General features: G+C 41.1%; 1 protein-coding gene across 1 annotated transcript; it reads left to right on the top strand.

The window, feature by feature from the left end:
- Positions 1-3550: 3550 nt before the first annotated feature.
- DDX43 (DEAD-box helicase 43) lies at positions 3551-17202 on the top strand (the record flags this gene model as incomplete). The annotated part of the gene is made up of 16 exons (XM_082855580.1): positions 3551-3800; positions 5877-5932; positions 6229-6355; positions 7164-7289; positions 8666-8747; positions 9703-9859; positions 10087-10205; positions 10795-10896; positions 11273-11414; positions 11960-12060; positions 13071-13158; positions 13819-13946; positions 14152-14261; positions 14950-15088; positions 16471-16558; positions 17086-17202. 16 exons carry the CDS (start codon positions 3551-3553, stop codon positions 17200-17202), a joined length of 1932 nt encoding a protein of 643 aa, XP_082711706.1.
- Between the last annotated feature and the right edge of the window lie 2814 nt (positions 17203-20016).

The following is a 20016-nucleotide window of genomic DNA, read 5'->3' as shown; positions in this document are numbered from 1 at the left end:
ATGTTTATGGAGACACAAAAGACCCCAAATAGCCAGAGCAATCTTGAGGGAAAACAATGGAGCTGGAGGAATCAGACTTCCTGAGTTCAGACTATACTACAAAGCTACAGCAATCAAGACAGTATGGTACTGGCACAAAAACAGAAATATAGATCAATGGAACAGGGTAGAACGCCCAGAGATAAACCCACACACCTATGGTCAACTAATCTATGACAAAGGAGGCAAGGATATACAATGGAGAAAAGACAACTTCTTCAATAAGTGCTGCTGGGGAAACTGGACAGCTACATGTAAAAGAATGAAATTAGAGCACTCCCTAACACCATACACAAAAATACACTCAAAATGGATTAGAGACCTAAATGCAAGTCTGGACACTATAAAACTCTTAGAGGAAAACATAGGAAGAACACTCTTTGACATAAATCACAGCAAGATCTTTTTTGACTCACCTCCTAGAGTAATGGAAATAAAACAAAAATAAGGGCTTCCCTGGTGGCGCAGTGGTTAAGAATCTGCCTCCCAATGCAGGAGACATGGGTTTGAGCCCTGGTCCGGGAAGATTCCACATGCTGCAGAACAACTAAGCCTGTGTGCCACAACTACTGAAGCCTGCATGTCTAGAGCTAGTGCTCCCAACAAGAGAAGCCGCCACAATGAGAAGCCTGCACACCACAACGAAGAGTAGCCCCCACTCACTGCAACCAGAGAAAAGCCCACATGCAGCAACGAAGACCCAACGCAGCCAAAAATAAAATAAATAAAATAAAATAACTTTATTAAAAAAATAATAAAATAAATAAACAATGGGACCTAATGAAACTTAAAAGCTTTTGCAAAGCAAAGGAAACTCTAAACAAGATGAAAAGACAACCCTCAGAATGGGAGAAAATACTTGCAAACGAATCAACAGACAAATGATTAATTTCCAAAATATATAAACAGCTCATGCAACTCAATATTAAAAAAAAAAAACCCAATCAAAAAAATGTGCAAAGACCTAAATAGACGTTTCTCCAAAGAAGACATACAGATGGCCAAGAAGCACATGAAAAGCTGTTCAACATCACTAATTACTAGAGAAATGCAAATCAAAACTACAATGAGGTATCACCTCACACCAGTTAGAATGGGCATCATCAGAAAATCTACAAACAACAAATGTTGGAGAGGGTGTAGGGAAAAGGGAATCCTCCTGCACTGTTGGTGGGAATGTAAATTGATACAGTCACTATGGAGAACAGTATGGAGGTTTCTTAAAAAACTAAAAATAGAACTACCATATGACCCAGCAATCCCACTACGGGGTATATACCCAGATAAAACCATACTTCAAAAAACACATGCACCCTAATGTTCATTGCAGCACTATTTACAGTAGCCAGGTCATGGAAACAACCTAAATGCCCATCAACAGACGAATGGATAAAGAAGTTGTGGTACATATATACAATGGAATATTACTCAGCCATAAAAAGGAACGAAATTGGGTCATCTGTAGAGACGTGGATGGATCTAGAGACTGTCATACAGAGTGAAGTAAGTCAGAAAGAGAAAAACAAATATTGTATATTAATGCATATATGAGGAACCTAGAAAAATGGTACAGATGAACTGGTTTGCAGGGCAGAAATAGAGACACAGATGTAGAGAACAAACGTATGGACACCAAGAGGGGTAAGTGGCGGGGTGGTGGTGGTGGTGGGATAAACTGGGAGATTGGGATTGACATGTATACACTAATATGGATAAAATGGATGACTAATGAGAACCTGCTGTATAAAAAATAAATAAAATAAGTTCAAAAATTCAAAAAAAAGAAGAAAAAGACAAATTGAATAGGCCTACATTTATTAAATAAATTAAATCAATAATTAATAGCTTGTGAAACAGAAAGCACCAGGTCCAGATGTGTTCACTGATGAATTCTAACACACAGTTAAGAAAGAAATTATACTAACTTTGTACAAAATCTTCCAGAAAATAGAAGAGGGAAAACTTCCTAACTCATTCTGTGAGACCAGCATGGCCCTAATACCAAAACCAGACAAAGACATTGCCAGAAAGGCACAGAGCTATTTCTCATGAACACAGATGCAAATGCCCTCAACGAAATATTAGCAAATCTACTCCATCAAAACTTCTTTTTAAAGATCATTAATACAACCCACTTCAGAGTAAGGATTAGAGAAAGGAAACTAAATACATAAAACATTAATCTTTTTATGTGTTTCCTGGGTGCTGCAATAACATTGTAATCCGATTAAGTCCAGGGTTTATTGCATTAAGAGTTATAGTTAATTCCATGTTAACCCATTCAACCCAGGATGGAATGTGAGTAGTACTTTTTTTTTTTTTTTTCAATACTGGGCACAGACCACAGTACCCAGCATTATAATAGATGTGTACTATGTTTGATTAACACATGATCAAACAGATCTCTTCAGAGAATTTGAAGATCCTAATCAAAGTAGGGGCACTCCCATCTGGATTGCATCCTTGGAATAATATGTCCAGCCACAGAGCCAGCCTGCAAAAATGGGAGTGCTTCGGGCATTTATTCAATTTATTTCATTAGCCCTTGAATTACAGCAAGCATTTGGGTCAAGTGTTGAGTATAGTTCCCTGTGCTATACAGTAGTTTGTTGTTATCTACTTTACAAATGGCAGTGTATATAGTTTAGTCCCAAACTCCTAATTTATTCCTCCCTCTGCTTCCCCTTTCGTAACTATAAGTTTCTTTTCTATGTCTGTGAGCCTATTTTGTTTTGGAAATAAGTTCATTGGTATCTTTTTTTTTTTTCAGATTCCACATATAAGCAATATCGTATGATATTTATCTTTGTCTGGCTTACTTCACTTAGTATGATAATCTCTAGGTCAAATCATGTTGCTGCAAATGGCATTATTTCATTCTTTTTTTATGTCTTAGTAGTATTCCATTGTGTATACATAGCACATCTTCTTTAACCATTCATCTGTGGATGAACACCTAGGTTGCTTCCATGTCTTGGCTATTACAATAGTGCTGCTATGAATGTTGGGGTACATGTATCTTTTCCAGTTATGACAACCACCATTTTAAAACCTAACATATGCTTAACTATATCAAAGTGTTGCTCACACAGCAATGGTGAATGCTACTGTCAACCTTTTGTTTCAAATTTTTAACGACTGTATCGGGTCCGGCTGTTAAACGTGACTGCGCTTTCTGCGCCCCTGAGATGCGGGTCCCAGGAGCGGGTGTGTAGCCGGAAAGCACAGAGATGCCCGGACAGCCCACAGCAGAGAAGGACAAGGCCCGCGCAAGGACTCACTCAAGCGCGCGGGTAGGATGCAGGGAGTGCAGGATGGAGGCAGCCCATTGGACCAGCCCCTCTCACAGCGCCGCGTCCGCCAATGGGCAGCGGCCTGGGCGGGGCGTCGGCGCGCGGGCGCCTTGAGCAGCGGCTGCGTGGCCGCCCTCGTGGACCAGCCTTCGACGGCGTCTCGTGTGTGCAGGGCCTGCCGGAAGACGTCGGAGGTGCCGGATCCTGTTCGTGGAGCCATGTCTCGGCCGGAAGCCGGCGCCAACGCCTCCTCCTGGGTCGTTGCTTCTCGGCGGGGCGCGGCGCTGCTTCGGGCTCCGGAAAGGAGCCCGGAGAAGGAGCCGAGCCAAGGCGGTCGCGGAGGCCAGAAGGCCGGCGGAGGTGGCGGCTGGAGGGGCCACTCCGGCGTCCAGCAGCCCGTGGGCGCTGGTTTCCAGGAGCCGCCGCTCTCCTTCAGCCTGAAGAACGACTGGGTGGGCGCGGTGATCGGTGAGAGCGGAGAGCCTGCGCGGGCGGGCCGGGGTGGGCGAGGCGGGGCGGGGCCTGTGGCATCCCCGCCCCGCCCGCCTCGCCTCCAATCAGCGGCCACTGGGGCGGCTCGGGTCCCCACCGGACCTTTCTGATACGCTTTGGTGCTAGAGTGATGGTGTTTAATGCATCTCTGTATAGTTTACAGAGACGATGTTTTGGGAGAGCGAGCTCTTAGACTTAAGAAATCTTTGGGATGAAAGGTTAGAGCTTTGGCAGCTTACCCCAAAATGAACAACAAAGGAGTCAGTCCGTTTGAGCACCGGGGAGAGCCATTAACCCAAGATAAGAAGGCGTAGGGTATTAAAGGGCTGCTCGGAACATTAACCATACCTTGCACTTAGTTTCTGTTACTTGAATATGATTAATCTGCCGAAAAAAGTGTTCTTTTTCTTAGTATAGCGTGAGTCTTACAAATTCGTTTTTGAAAATCATTTTGGAAATGATTGGAAGTAAGGTTTGCCCCCCTTTTAAAATTGTGGTAAACAACATACATTTACAGGGTTGTTGACCCTAAGAACAACGTTGTGTGGTAGATCTGCAGAAGGTTTTCATATTGCACGACTGAATCTACCTCTCAACAACTCATTTCCCCATTCCCCCATCCCTGGCAGCCAACAGACACCTCATAGAAGTGGAATCTGCAGTTTTTTGTGATTGGCTTATCTCAGTGTAATGTCCTCAGGGTTTATATGTGTTGTCACAAATGGCAGAATTTCCTTTTAAGGCTGAAAACTTGCACTGTATGCATATGCCATATTTTTTTCATCCAGTCATCTGTTGACAGATATTTAGGTGATTTCCACCTCTTAGCTATTGTGAATAATGATGAATATGGGAATGCAGATATCTTTCTGAGATCCTAGTTTCAATTCTTGTGTATAAGTTCCCAGAAGTGGGATTGCTGGATCACATGGTAGTTCTATTTTTAGTTTTTAAAGGACGCTGCATACTGTTTCCATAGTGACTGCACCAATTTACATTCCCACTCACAGTGCATAAGGGTTCCCTTTCTCCACATCCTCGCCAACTTGTTATCCCTTGTCTTTTTTTTGTGTGTGTGTGGTAAGCGGGCCTCTCACTGTTGTGGCCTCTCCCGTTGCGGAGCACAGGCTCCGGACGCGCAGGCTCAGCGGCCATGGCTCACGGGCCCAACCGCTCCGCGGCATGTGGGATCTTCCCAGACCAGGGCACGAACCCGTGTCCCCTGCATCGGCAGGCGGACTCGCAACCACTGCGCCACCAGGGAAGCCCCCCCCCCTTGTCTTTTTTTTTAAATAAATTTATTTATTTATTTGTTTTTATTTTTGGCTGTATTGGGTCTTCGTTGCTGTGACCGGGCTTTCTCTAATTGTGGTGAGTGGGTACTACTCTTTGTTGCAGTGCGTGGGCTTCTCATTGTCGTGTGCGGGCTCTAGAGCGCAGGCTCAGTAGTTGTGGTGCGCGGGCTTAGTTGCTCCGCGGCATGTGGGATCTTCCCGGAACCAGGGCTCGAACCCGTGTTCTCTGCATTGGCAGGCGGATTCTTAACCACTGCACCACTAGGGAAGCCCCATATCCCTTGTCTTTTTGATGAGAGCCATTCTAACAGGTGATATCTCATTGTGGTTTTGATTTGCATATCTCTGATGATTTCATCATCTTTTCATATACACCTGTTGGTCATAAATATGTCTTTGAAGAAAGGTCTATTCAAGACCTTTGGCCATTCTTTAATTGGACTTTTTTGGTTGAGTTGTGTGTAAGGGTTCCAGTTTCTTCACATCCTTGCCAACACTTTGGATCCAATTAGTCTCTCCTTGGTCTGGTGGTGAATCCTTAGTATCTACCTCTGGGAAAGGAACCTCCTACCACCCACCACAATTTGGAATAGAAAGCGCCTGCTTCCCTTTTTCCAAACTGAAAGTGATTACTGAACCCTAGGAGCCTTTGTTTAGATGATTTGGGAAGAACTAGAGAAGGCTTTGAGCAAAGTCGGTAGTAGGTTCCTCATAATTGATTTCAATTTTTTTTTAATTCCTTTATTTTTAAAAACAGGGCGTGGTGGGTCAAAAATAAAAGAGATCCAGAGCTCAACATACACCAAAATACAGGTAAATTATTCGGGTTCTTAAATCCTTAAAGAGGATGAACTGTGGTTCATTCCTAACTCTAATTTCTCTTCAATTATTAACATACTGTTGTAACTTAGGTAAGTTGCCAAAGCTCTTCATACTTCTTTTTAAGAACTCACCTAAGCTGTAGTCCATTCATTATATCTTAGATGCTGATTGATAGCAGTCCTGTATTTCCTTTACACTTTTATTCTATTTGAGGTTGAGGGCGGGGGGGGGGGGGCGGGGGGGACGGTGAAGGGACTTATCTCACCTATTTCCCCCCTTGTATCTAGATAATAAAAGGGTACCCTGAAGCGGAAGTAAGAATTTTTGGCACCAAGGCAATGCAGAGCAAAGCGAAAACAGTGATAGATAATCTTGTTCAAGAACAAGAAGACTACAAAACGGAACCCAAAGTTGGTAAGTAATTTTTGCCCACTAAAGCCCTGTAAAATTTTAAATGTTTTATTCAGTGTTATAAGCCATATTATAACTGCTTTTCCTGATAACAAAGCTTTGGCTTGCCATCATTAAATCTAGTCTGTTACAGAATTTTTTTCTATGAAATCCAGGATACTTTTCCTCAAACTAAGACACTTAATATCTGCTGTTAAGCCTAGCAGTTTTACTTTTGAGTAAAAACAAAATAACCTTTTAATACACTTCACTATTGATGGTACAGCAAGCATTAGTCCTGGCCTTCTGTCTATGGTCCCTTCCCTGGAATGTGACTGATTTTGAAAACTGCCTAATTATTTGATATTTTAAAAAATCTCAGATCTGCTTGGACTAGAGAAAAAGCCATTATTGAACTATTTCCAGAAGCAACAAGGAGAAGAGTCTTGGGTTCAGATGGCAGCATTCCTTTTTAGTGTTTCTTGGGAAAGAACCTCTAAAAAGTCTCTAAGACACTGTTTCTTCTGTTTACCTGGGGTAACATCTGCCACACAGAATTATTGTAATGATAAGTGATGTGTTATTTATTATCAGACACTAGTCTCTCATGCTTTTTAGCTGCTCCAGTAATTTTTTTTTGCATTTCCGAAATCTGAAGTAAATAACTGGCAAACCGTGACCAGAACTGTCATGGCACTGTTGGATTAAATTCCTAAATTTAATGTTTCAAGCATTATTATTGTTGGATTATTAAAACAGAAAATAATAAAATTGTTTTGGATTTTATACTGGTAGGATTTGTTTGGAAACTAATTTGGAATATTTTTAACAGATGTTGCTGTTGTCCAACCTTCGGATGGAAAAGATGCAAGGAAAGATGTTTCAAGAAATCAGAAATTGGTTGATTGGGATAAGTGCCGAGAAAATATTTTGAAATGGAGCAAAAAAAAGTGGGCAGGTTAGTGCTGGATCCCAACACTTATATGTGGTATTGTTGTTCCTAGTAATTGAGGTTTTAGCCTCTATAAAAAATGTGTTGCTCTTAGTAATGAAATCTATATGCAAAATGACAGTAGAATTTGAAATGCTGCAATTAGTCTCTAGGACATGATATTTCTATGTCTGTGTTGCAGTTTACGTTACAAATGGAAAGTTAAAACTTATTTATACCTTGTCTTATTTGAGGTAACTCGCTGCACAAATTTAATAAAAATAGAAAATTGGGCCAAAAGGGAAATTGATGGTACAGCAAAGGGAAATTGATGGTACAGTGAGTAAACATGCCAACCAGGAGTTAACATTTTGCTATGACTGAGCAAAAATTGATCTTGGACTGTCCTGGCCAAGAAGGGCAAAATAAAAAGGGAAAAACATTTAATAAGATCATACAGTTCTTGAAGAAATGGGTTTTTTAAATTTTCACTTGGAATTATATATGGAGTATAATGTTCCACATTATTCACTGAATTTCAGAGTAAATTCAGGCATTAATTTGATCAGAATGAGGCAGTGAGACAACATCATTTATTTAAAGTTAAACAGTGAACACTACCATGTGACAAATACTAACAAGGGTTCATTCCACTCTGGTGGTCAGCCTATCCCATGCCATCTCAGCAACATGTGTTGGGAGATTTGGGTGGAGGTGGGGAACAGAAAAAGGATTTAAGTTTGGTGGAAGTATGATAAGTATTTAAAAAAGAAAACAGGGCTTCCCTGGTGGCGCAGTGGTTGAGAGTCCGCCTGCCGATGCAGGGGACACGGGTTCGTGCCCCAGTCTGGGAAGATCCCACATGCCGCGGAGCGGCTGGGCCCGTGAGCCATGGCCGCTGAGCCTGCGCGTCCGGAGCCTGTGCTCCGCAACGGGAGAGGCCACAGCGGTGAGAGGCCCGCGTACCTCAAAAAAAAAAAAAAGAAAAGAAAAGAAAACAAAGTAGCTTCAAAGTAGAGGATAGAATAAGGATAAATATTTTATTCCTAAACAGTAATGGGATGGACCCTCAAAGAAAAGAAAGTTAGCTTACTATGAGAGAAGATTCGTCACTTGTGATGGCTGTGTGTCTTGTGAAGCATGGTTTCTTTTATTTCATATTTAATTATTAAAGATCTCTTTCTTGGGTGAAAAATGTAATTGAAAGACAAGGCAAAAATGGAGATCTCTTAGAGGCTGGCAGAAGCTTGGCTGGCAAAGTGTGGGACAGCTGTCTAGAACTATTATCTGTGCAAGGTGAACCTGATACATATTTTAGTTTGATTTCTGTTGCTTTGAATAAATGTCAATGAAATGTAAGTGCTCGTTAATCACCCAAGTTAAAATTTTGGTTTTTGTCCCAGGTTTACCTCCAATTAAGAAAAACTTTTACGTGGAGTCAGAAACAACAAGTTCAATGTCACAAGACCAAGCAGACAATTGGAGGTGAATAGTTTTAATACTTTTTATTGAGTTATTTGTAGAGTTTTGCTGGTAAATTAACCCATTAGGAAAAGATCTGAAATGATTGCATTTAAAACTGTAGCTTCCTATTCAAAAGAAAACTCGGTTGCCCCCCACATCATATACATTAGAGCATTGCTGTCCAATAAAACTTTTGGCGAAGAGGGAAATGGGCTATATTTGTGTCTAGAGTAGTTACTATACATATGTGGCTATTAAACACTTAAAATGTAGCTAATATAATTGAGGAACTGAATTTGAAATTTTAAATTTAAAGAGACACGTGGTTGGTGCCTGCTGTATTAGCCGTTTTTGAGAATTATTTCTACAAGTGTTGAAAATCATGAGAAATTGATCTGATATCTGAATATTAGAAAAATTTCTTACTCTTTGGTCCTTATTATCTGGAATTACAGGTCATAATGGCAACATTTTTTCTATTAACATCTGTTATAAAACTAAGGTAGTATGGTATAACAGACAGAGCAGTTATTCTAGGATTGGGGTAGGGCCCTGAGCATGGACAAGTGACTAAAGATCACCTGTCGAATGAGAATAATTCCCACTTCAAAGTATTGTTGAGGATTAATTGAGGAAATGTGTGTGAAACATTATAGGCCCTCAGGCATTTGCCAAATCTGACTTTGATTCATGAAGCATATAATTTTCAGGCTCTACTCTTAACCTTTCCATGAAGTTTTCATTGGCCCATTCATGCATACAGTGTAATTTTTTTCCTTCTCTGGAACTATTCTGGTAAAAAAAATGGGCTTGCTTCTGTTTCTTATTATGTTTTACTGTAACTTAACCAGCAGTCTAATTTTAATGAGTTGCAGTTGAATTTCTAGATATGACCTGAACTAATGTTGGAAAAAATTTCTTGCTTGGGGAGTAAAGTGACCAAAGCCACTAATCCTTGTTCTGTTTTTCCTTAAAGGAGGGAAAATTATAATATAATGTGTGATGACTTGAAAGGTGGTGAGAAACGTCCTCTTCCCAACCCTATTGGTAATTTTGAGGATGCATTTCACTGTTACCCTGAAGTTATGAGAAACCTTCAAAAGGCAGGTTTTCAAAGGCCCACACCAATTCAGGTATGCTTTCTTTAATTCTAACATTTCATCGACTTTCTCCCCTCAATTTCTGGTCGTTAGAAGTTATAACACCAGGGAGCAGCTGTCTCTTATAAGTGTCCCCCCCCAGCACCTCCACCGCTGCCTAGCACTCAAAATGCTGAGAAGTTTAGGGCTGGGAGAGGAGGAAGGAATACTTAACAGAGAGAAATGCACTTTTTATTTTAATATTTCTCGTTCTGTTTCAGTCACAGGCATGGCCAATCATTCTACAAGGAGTAGATCTTATAGGAGTAGCTCAGACTGGAACGGGGAAGACATTGACGTACTTAGTGCCTGGATTTATTCATATTGACTCACAACCTCTGTAAGAATGATTACATCTGGGTTCCCTTTAGGGGTCTAACAGATATGGATTCCAAAAATGCAATGAAAGTTTCTTCGATTGCCTTGGTCGAAAGGTAACGCCTAGTCTCGGGCAAATGCACTTGTGTTGTCCTGGTAAGCTATAAATGGACAGAACATTTTTAGGAAGCAATAGGTAGTATCCACCAAAAGTCTTAACAGTGAAACACTGGAAACAAATTGTTTAAATTACCGTGTCCAGTACAATTCTGTGAGAATATCTGACACAGGAAAGCTCTGGCCCTGTTTAATGAAAAGGCTGGTGTCTGGACCCTAGGATTTTTTGGTTAGGCTGTTTTTCTTTATTTCTCCACTTTTTATGTGTGGTGCTTGTTTGTGGCTTTGACACTCATTGCTGCCTTTTTTTTTTTTTTTTGGCCGTACCTCGAGGCTTATGGGATCTTAGTTCCCTGACCAGGGATTGAACCCAGGCCCTCAGCAGATGAAAGCTCAGAGTCGTGGACCGCCAGGCAATTCCCTCATTGCAGGCACTGAATGAAGGTCCTGTGTATCTGAGATGGGTACTTTACTAACGTGTTTTCTCTCCAAAGAGCCAGGAATGGGCCGGGCATGTTAATCCTCACCCCGACTCGAGAACTAGCTCTGCAAGTGGAAGCCGAGTGCCGTAAATATTCATATAAAGGTCTTAAAAGGTGAGTCTTTTCTTTGACCATTCCTGCATCAGCCTTCTAACCATTTGTAGCTGTCGACATCCTCCCCATTATTTTCACACATCCTGAGAAGCTGATTGGCTCAGCGTGGGTCAGGCTTACTTACCCCTGATCCACATCGACTGTAACCTGGGTGGTGGGGTCAGATAACAAGGATGCGAATGTGGCTCTCACAGGACACGTCCCTGTGGATTGGTGGGTGTGGATGGTTCTCAGAAAGGGGCCAATACTGTACTACCCGAGACTTCTGATTGATGTGCTTTTTGTTTTATACCCCAAATGCTTAGGTTGGTTGGGATTTTGAATTGTGATGGGATATTCCCCACGTGAACAAGAACCTCCGTATTTTTTTTTTAAGTGTTTGTATATATGGTGGTGGCGATAGAGATGGACAAATAAAAGACTTAGCGAAAGGTGTCGATATCATTATTGCCACTCCCGGAAGACTCCACGATCTACAAATGAATAACTTTGTGCACCTGAAGAGCGTAACCTACCTGGTAATCGTGGAGCAGGGGTTCAGGGTCCTGGGAGGAAGAAGTGAACTCTTTATCAAACCCTTTAGAATGGCTCTCCATTTCATAATGGTTTTAAATCCTAGGAATGTTTCTCATTCCCTCTAGTTTGTTAAAATACAGATTTTTAAGATCATTCCATTTTAGTATTATATAAATATTAGAAAATGTAGGTAAGTACAAAAGAATTCCACATGAATATTTTAGACACTTAAATTGTTTTTTTTCATTAAATAGATTTAGAAACTGTTAGTTGGCAAACTTAACTCAGTCTGTGTTACAACTACAGATAGCTTAGGTAATGGAGGAAGTGAAAAAATTACCTTAGTATTCATAAAGGCAGAGCATACATATTAGCTATCTTCCATACCTAATCTAGCCATCTTTTTTTTTTTTTGGCCATACTGCACGGCTCGCGGGATCTTAGTTCCCTGACCAGGGATGGAACCTGGGCCCTCAGCAGTGAAAGCGCGGAGTCCTAACCACTGGACCACCAGGGAATTCCCCTAATCTAATCATTTTTAATGCAGGTATTAGATGAAGCTGACAAGATGCTGGATATGGGATTTGAACCCCAGATAATGAAGATTTTATTAGATGTACGCCCAGACAGGCAGACAGTTATGACAAGGTAGGTATATGTTTAATTTGCTAGTCTGCAAAGTAGAAATCAGTAGAACCAAATCCATTTGATTTTAGAGCCTTTCTTAAAAGTATTTTGAGATCCTTTGGTGAAAGATATGTCATCACTTAGTATAGCAACTCAGTGTAACAGTTTAGCAATGACTGTTGGGTTTCCTGAATTAAAAATAAGACTTCTAGGGACTTCCCTGGTGGTACAGCAGTTAAGACTCCGCACTCCCAATGCAGGGGGCCTGGGTTCGATCCCTAGTCAGAGAACTAGATCCCACATGCTGCAACGAAGATCCCACGTGCTGCAACTAAGACCTGACACAGCCTAAGTAAATAAATAAATGTTTGAAAAAGAATAAGATTTCTATTAAAAAATGCAGGGGAGACTGTTTCACGGGGGAGGGGGGTCTCAGATTGGAAAAAGTAATCACCTGTCCAGAATACTTTCTGGCAAAGATAAAGCTGAGGCAGCGGAAGAGTATGTGATTGGGGCAGTAGACTAGATTTATTCATTTTGTTTTCTTACTAAACTTCCCATCTTTGTAATTAGTGTGAAAGTACAGAAGGTGGCTACTTTCATAATATATGGTTGAAGAAACAACTGAATTTACATATCCAATCATCGGTACAGTTAAAATGTTTTTATTTGGCATGAGCATTTGGTTTTGCCTGCTAACAATGCATGAAAAATACTGGGGTTTTTTGCCTTATTTATAAAGGCCGAGAGAAAACTAACACCTGATTTCATTGTACCTTTTCATAGATCAGAAAGGTATAGCTCTTCTTCACCTTTTGCTTACAAACCTATTAAACTTATTTAAAGGTTTAATCTAGTAGCTTCGTTGAGCAATTCATTGTGAAGCAAATGTTTTCTGTGAAATTGGCCTCATTAAAAAGTACTCAGTTTGTCTTTCATGAGTAATTTTGTTCATAGCATTCTTAGGGAAATTTAGTAATGTTTGCTTTATAATAAATGTTTAATGTTTGTGTATTACGTTTTATCTCCAGTGCAACGTGGCCATGTGCTGTCCGTAGACTCGCACAATCTTATTTGAAAGAGCCCATGATTGTGTATGTTGGTACTTTGGATCTAGTTGTAAGCTTGTTTTTAATTACTATTTATATCTTATTAATTATGGAAATGTTTTGCCATTGAAAGCTCTCTGGCTTTTCACTTCATAATTGAGATTGGCCTTTCAACTAATCATTAATGAAAATTGACGTTTTACTTAAATCACTGGTAATTAATAATGGGTCATTGCCCTAGGCTCATTTCATGAGATTTCACGAAAGACAGGATAAATGCTTCAGAATCTATTTCATCTCTGGGTCAATAAAATGGTACCAGCGATACTTTGAAATTTTGTGTTGTCAAAATACTTACTGAACGGAAACTCTTTGTGTCATCAGCTGAACATCTTTATTGCAAAGGCTATATCCAAATTCATGGCGATAGTTTTGTAAGCTTGGCCTCAAACTGTGGTTATTCCTTTTTCAACAATAGTAACCAGCTGCTTTCAACACACTACCACGTATTCAAGAGTTCCCAGCTTAGCATAGGTGACTCACTGGTAAAAAGTGAAAGACTGAGCCATAAATCCTTGGGTAGGAACCGGTGATTTTGCAAGGACCTGCCATTTTTCCTGCTAGCAGTTTATTAGAACATTTAACCAATGATAGAAATAAGATGGATTTCGAGCCAATATATGGGGTTTGCCCATTAATATTGATGAACTATGATCTCTGAGTCCTTTAGGCTGTAAGTACCGTGAAACAAAATATAATTGTCACCACAGAAGACGAGAAACAATCGCATATCCAAACTTTCATCGAGAGCCTGTCTCCCAAAGACAAAGTCATAATATTTGTTAGCCGGAAAGCTGTGTGAGTATATTTTTTTTACATTCAAATCATCAGTCATGGTTTGTTTTGGCATTGTTTCTATCTGTATACGCATTTCATATGGGGGTGTGTGTATGTCTTACAATATGCACATTACTTCAGACTCTTGCCAGTGGAAGTAACAGTAATGAATTGATGGTGGTATGAGAATAAGCACTTAGACCCCTGACTTTATCTTTTGCTTCAGGGCTGATCATTTAGCAAGTGACCTGAGTATCCGGCATATATCAGTAGAGTCTCTGCATGGCAACAGAGAACAGAGTGATCGAGAGAGAGCATTAAAAAACTTTAGAACAGGTACATTTATACAATTAGTATTGCAGTTTAAAAGTGTCTAGTGCCTGGGGCTTCCCTGGTGGCACAGTGGTTGAGAGCCCGCCTGCCGATGCAGGGGACACGGATTCGTGCCCCGGTCCGGGAAGATCCCACATGCCGCTGAGTGGCTGGGCCCATGAGCCATGGCCGCTGAGCCTGCGCGTCCGGAGCCTGTGCTCCGCAACGGGAGAGGCCACAGCAGTGAGAGGCCCGCGTACCGCGGAAAAAAAAAAAAAAAGTGTCCAGTGCCTGGACTTGCTTGAGTGTTGGCACCTTTTCATGGAACCCATGTCTAAGATCTGCCCTCAGCTTGCAGATCCCAGAACTATACTTGTTCTAAATATTCATCAGATTCTCAGAACTATCTCAAGCTAATGTTTAAAACCTGGATATCAAGGCAGTAATTTGCAGTGAGGGTGTTATCTTAATTTACTTGAGAGGCATATATCTCTGCCATGGTTCATGGACCCTTTGAATTTTGGAATCTATTGTGTTGTAACTTGCCAGCAGTTAAAAAAGGCTAAGTAACCCTTTCCCGTCTTCACTGTCCTTAAAAGAGTTTTAATATTAAAAGCAAGGATAGTTCACCTGGTCAGATATTAGGGGACAGATATGTCTTGGGTTGATTTGTACCAGCATGTGTCTGTATTCTTTTGGCTTTACTCTTTAGGGGAAGTGCGAATACTGATTGCTACCGATTTAGCATCTCGTGGTCTCGATGTCCATGATGTTACACACGTCTATAATTACGATTTTCCCCGGAACATCGAAGAATATGTGCACAGAGTAGGGCGCACCGGGAGAGCAGGGTAAGTCGGTCCATCCAGCCTGGCTCCCCATTCTCTTCACAAAAAGGACCTTTTTCCCCTCTGAGAGCACTATCATAAAATCCCCATAACATGCTGTTTAAACAACTGCAGATTAGGTTCCAAATTGCTGTTTGAATGGCTAAATCTTTTTTTTTAATCGAAGTATAGTTGATTTACAGTGTTGTGTTAATTACTGCTGTACAGCAAAGTGATTCAGTTATACATATATATACACATATATGTATACATTCTATTTTTTTAATATTCTTTCCCATTATGGTTTATCAAAGGATATTGAATATAGTTCCCTGTGCTATACAGGAGGACCTTGTTGTCTTTCCATTCTATATATAAAAGTTTACATCTGCTCATCCCAACTTCCTACTCCATCCCTCCCCCAACCCCTTCCCCGTTGGCAACCACAGGCCTGTTCTCTATGTCCGTGATTCTGTTTCTGTTCCATAGATAGGTTCATTTGTGTCATATTTTATTTATTTTTTATTTTTTAGATTTTTTTTTTTTGATGTGGACCATTTTTAAAGTCTTTATTGAATTTGTTACAGTATTGCTTCTGTTTTGGTTTTTTGGCCATGAGGCATGTGGGATCTTAGCTCCCCAACCAGGGATGGAACCCTCACCCCCTGTATTGGAAGGCAAAGTCTTAACCACTGGACCGCCAGGGAAGTCCCTTGTGTCATAGTTTAGATTCCACATATAAATGATATCATATGATATTTGTCTTTCTCTGTCTGGCTTACTTCACTTAGTATGATAATCTCTGGTGGCATCCATGTTGCTACAAACAGCATTATTTTGTTCTTTTTTATGGCTGAGTAGTATTCCACTGTATATATGTACCACATCTTCCTTATATGAATGGCTAAATCTTTTAATTAATTAATTAATTAATTTTTTGGCTGCGTTGGGTCTTCGTTGCTGCGTGCAGGCTTTCTCTAGTTGTGGCGAGCAGGGGCTACTCTTCGTTGTGGTGCGCGGGCTTCTCATTGCGGTGGCTTCTCTTGTTGCGGAGCACAGGCTCTAGGCACACGGGCTCAGTAGCTGTGGCATGCGGTCTCACTAGCTGTGGCTCGCAGGCTTCAGAGCACAGGCTTAGTAGTTGTGGCGCATGGGCTTCGTTGCTCCGCGGCATGTGGGATCTTCCCGGACCAGGGCTCGAACCTGTGTCCCCTGCATTGGCAGGCGGATTCTTAACCACTGCGCCACCAGAGAAGTCCCTGAATGGCTAAATCGTAACGTATCATACGTAGTTGGGCTTGTGAAAGAGTTGAGGTTTTGCTGCTGCTGTTTTTGTTCTATTTTGCTAGCTGAATCATGAATATAAATTACAAATCAAATTAAACCGACTTTTTTCCCCCTTGAAGGAGGACCGGGGTATGTGTTACCCTCATCACTAGAAATGATTGGAAGATTGCTGGTGAATTAATTAATATTCTGGAAAGAGCAAATCAGGTGAGAAGATGCAGCTCTGTTTTCTAAGGTTCAAATTTCATTTATTCCAAGTACTGGGGCTTTACTGCCTGTCAGGAAATACAGATATTAAACAAGCAATTAAGCGTGTTATGAGGGCTGTAGCATGGCAAAAATGCGCACTATAATATATAAGTGGGGAACCTGATCTAATGGTGAGCGTCACTGAACCCTGCTGAGGAAGAGCCCAGTGGGGTGGAGGTTGCAGAGAACAGAGGAAGCAGAGGACACACTCAGGCCTCGAGGTGAGAAAGTGACACCAGGCAAAGGCACCAGGAAGCAACTGAAAGGCCACGCTAGCAGGAGGGCCACGTACTTGCTGACGGGGTTTTTTAAGACTAGGCTGGTTTTTATACCTTGAAGATTCGGTGTTGCATATGCAGAGGGACACATTCCATTCTGTTTGGATGATGTCACGTAATCAGTTGTGGAGATTCTCTGAAGATTGTAGAAAAGCTGTTATATAATGAGAATCACCTCAATCCTAATAACACGTTTAATGGCTTCAGAGTGTCCCAGAGGATCTTGTGGTGATGGCTGAGAGATATAAAGCAAATAAACTGAAAAAAGAAATGGAAAATAAATGGGAGAGACCCCAAGGAAAACCCAAGATGTTTTATTATTAACGTCTATATTGAAAAGTGGTACCAGCCTACTTAAAAGAGGTAAAATTTGAATAACACATGAACTTTCAAACACCTGGTTTCCTTAACTAGGCTTTGTTAGTGTGTTTATTACAATCAGCATTATCTCTAAGAGTCACTAACACAATAAATGAGATCTTATTCTTTATCTGTTACCTAAATTCTAGTTACTATATCTTAGAACTGATTCACTTTGTTATAAAGCAGAAACAAACACACCATTGTAAAGCAATTATACTCCAATAAAGATGTTTAAAATATATATATATATATATATATCTTAGAAGTATTAATTCAGAGACGAGAAAAAAACTTTTAAGTTGTACAGTCGTAAGAGTATAATGGAATACAATAGAATTGGTGTAGGTGTAAATTGGTATAACCTCTTCTGAGCAATCAGGTGGTAATGTATCAATTGTAAATACATATACCTTTTTTTTTTTTTTTTTTTTTCCCGGTACACGGGCCTCTCACTGTTGTGGCCTCTCCCGTTGCGGAGCACAGGCTCCGGACGCTCAGGCTCAGCGGCCATGGCTCGGGCCCAGCCGCTCCGCGGCATGTGGGATCTTCCCAGACCGGGGCACGAACCCATGTCCCCTGCATCAGCAGGCAGACTCTCAACCACTGCGCCACCAGGGAAGCCCACGTATACCTTTTGATCCAGCAATTCCTCTGGACATAAATGTCCAGTAGGGAGCATATGAATAAACTATGGAGAAAATCATATCATATAAGGGCCTAATGCCTATGACATAGGAAACTCCTAACACTGAACAGAAACAACCTGATTAGAAAATGGGCAAAGGACTTGAATAGACATTTCTCCAAAGACATATAAGTATCCAACAAGTTAAAGATGCTCAGCTTCACTAATCACTAGGGAATTCAAAGACCACCTCACCCCCGTTAGAACGGCACAGTACATCAATTGATGGTTTTTCCTGCTTATTTTTCAGAATTCAAGATTTTTTTTGAGATATATTTATTTAAGATACTGTGGAAGTATTGGAAGCACGCTGGCAGTATGAAGAGATGACTGAGTCTTTAACAGTGTTTAAAATGTAGAATTCAGTATTTTATATTAATAAGATCAAAAGTATTTAAACTTGAGTTGAACATTTTTTATTGATATTAAGGAATGTAGCATTAAAATTTCACTTTTTGCTATCTTTATTTTAAAAAAAGAAATAAACGTAAATTTTGTCTCCTATAATGTTGCTGTATTAAGGTCAATCTTTAAAGGGTTTCAAGCTTGTTCAGATGTTGTCATAGCAGTGAAAATGCTGTTAACACAATAAATTATTTTCTGTGATAAAAAGACAAGCTGATCCGTCTTTCCCAATAGCCCTTTAATTTTGTGTTTACCACATAGTGTTTTATTTGGTGGTACTTTTCTTACTACTTTATCTACTTTGAAATGAAACAGTAAAAAGATTTCATGGGGCCAAACTATGCAACAGCTGTTTGTTAAATTTTAGCCTGGTGCTCGAGGATCAAGTAAATCCTGGGTAAATTCATTTCCCCGAAAGCTTCTTTGACTAATCATGGCCCCTACTTTCCCTTATAGTTTTGTGTAGTTTTCTGTTCCCTGCATGACAATTACTTATTCCATGTTATCATCTGTCGGAAGTTGAATAGTAGTGAGGAAATACGTTCATGATACAAGAACCACAAACACCCACCAAAAGGTGTATGTAATGAGAATAAATTTTTGTAATAAGTTTCATTACGTGAAAATGCATTAAAATTAGTGAGATACTAACATTAATTTGGGCTACTGACAGGTTTTCAGCGAAGCTGGGCTAGGCTAACAGCTAGGAGCCCATCTTTCCCTAAAAGTGCAGAATGAAACGTAAAAAGAATACACAGTGGGGACAAAAGACAGTCTCTTCAGTAAGTGGTGCTGGGAAAACTGGACATCTGGTTATAAAAGACCACAATCAGAACATGCTGGGGAGTGTGGGGAGGGCAGCCCGGGGCTGAGGGGCTCGGGATGCAGCCAGGGGCTGCCGGGTCCCGTGGGCTGGTTGCTGCCGGTTCAAGGCCCGCCCTGCTGCTGCCCCGGCCCATGGGCATCACATCTTTCAGCAAGAGGGTCCAGAAGAGCATCTCGCAGAAGAAGGTCCAGCTGCACGTGGACAGGAGCCTCAGGTGAACGCTGTCCGACGTTACGGAGGACACTACAAACTGCAGAGCAGGCCAGGCTTCAGTAAGCCCCAGTGAGCAGAACCATCAGCCAAGGCTTCAGGCACAGTCCTGTGAGTGAAAACGAGACCCTCCTTACTTTTCTACCCGGTGAAGAGGGACCACAGCGCACAAACCGGACCAGAAATGAGGGGCGGCAAGCGGCTCCAGTGAGGCTGGAGCACGTCTTCAATGGGTAAGTGCAGTGCTTAATGCACAGTGATGTCGGCTGCATTTAAGCCCGTGAAGGCTGTTCAATTTTACTGTAAATAAAAAGCTTGATGAATACGGTAAATCTTTTAGGTCAGGAGGATTACATCCTCCTGATGCAGCATGTTTACATGCAGACTTTTAAGCCAACTACTGGACTAAAAAAAAAAAAGGAAAGAAAAAGCATGATCAGAAAAAGAATGAAAGGAAAACCATGTATGGCCTCATCAGCAAAGCATGAAGTCAGTTCTCCTGCAAATGTGGGTGACAGCAATCTTGGCAGTCACTGTGTGATCCCACGCTGCCTCATGCGAGGTGTAGCCCTGCACCAGCAGCCTGCGGCTGGAGGCGGACCTGCGTGAGCAGACCCGTCTGCTGGGGACACAGACCCCCGCTTTGCTG

Source organism: Leucopleurus acutus (genome assembly GCF_964270905.1).
Source record: "Leucopleurus acutus genome assembly, chromosome: 15".
Lineage (NCBI taxonomy): Eukaryota > Metazoa > Chordata > Mammalia > Artiodactyla > Delphinidae > Leucopleurus > Leucopleurus acutus.
This window is presented reverse-complemented; position numbering and strand designations above follow the sequence as displayed.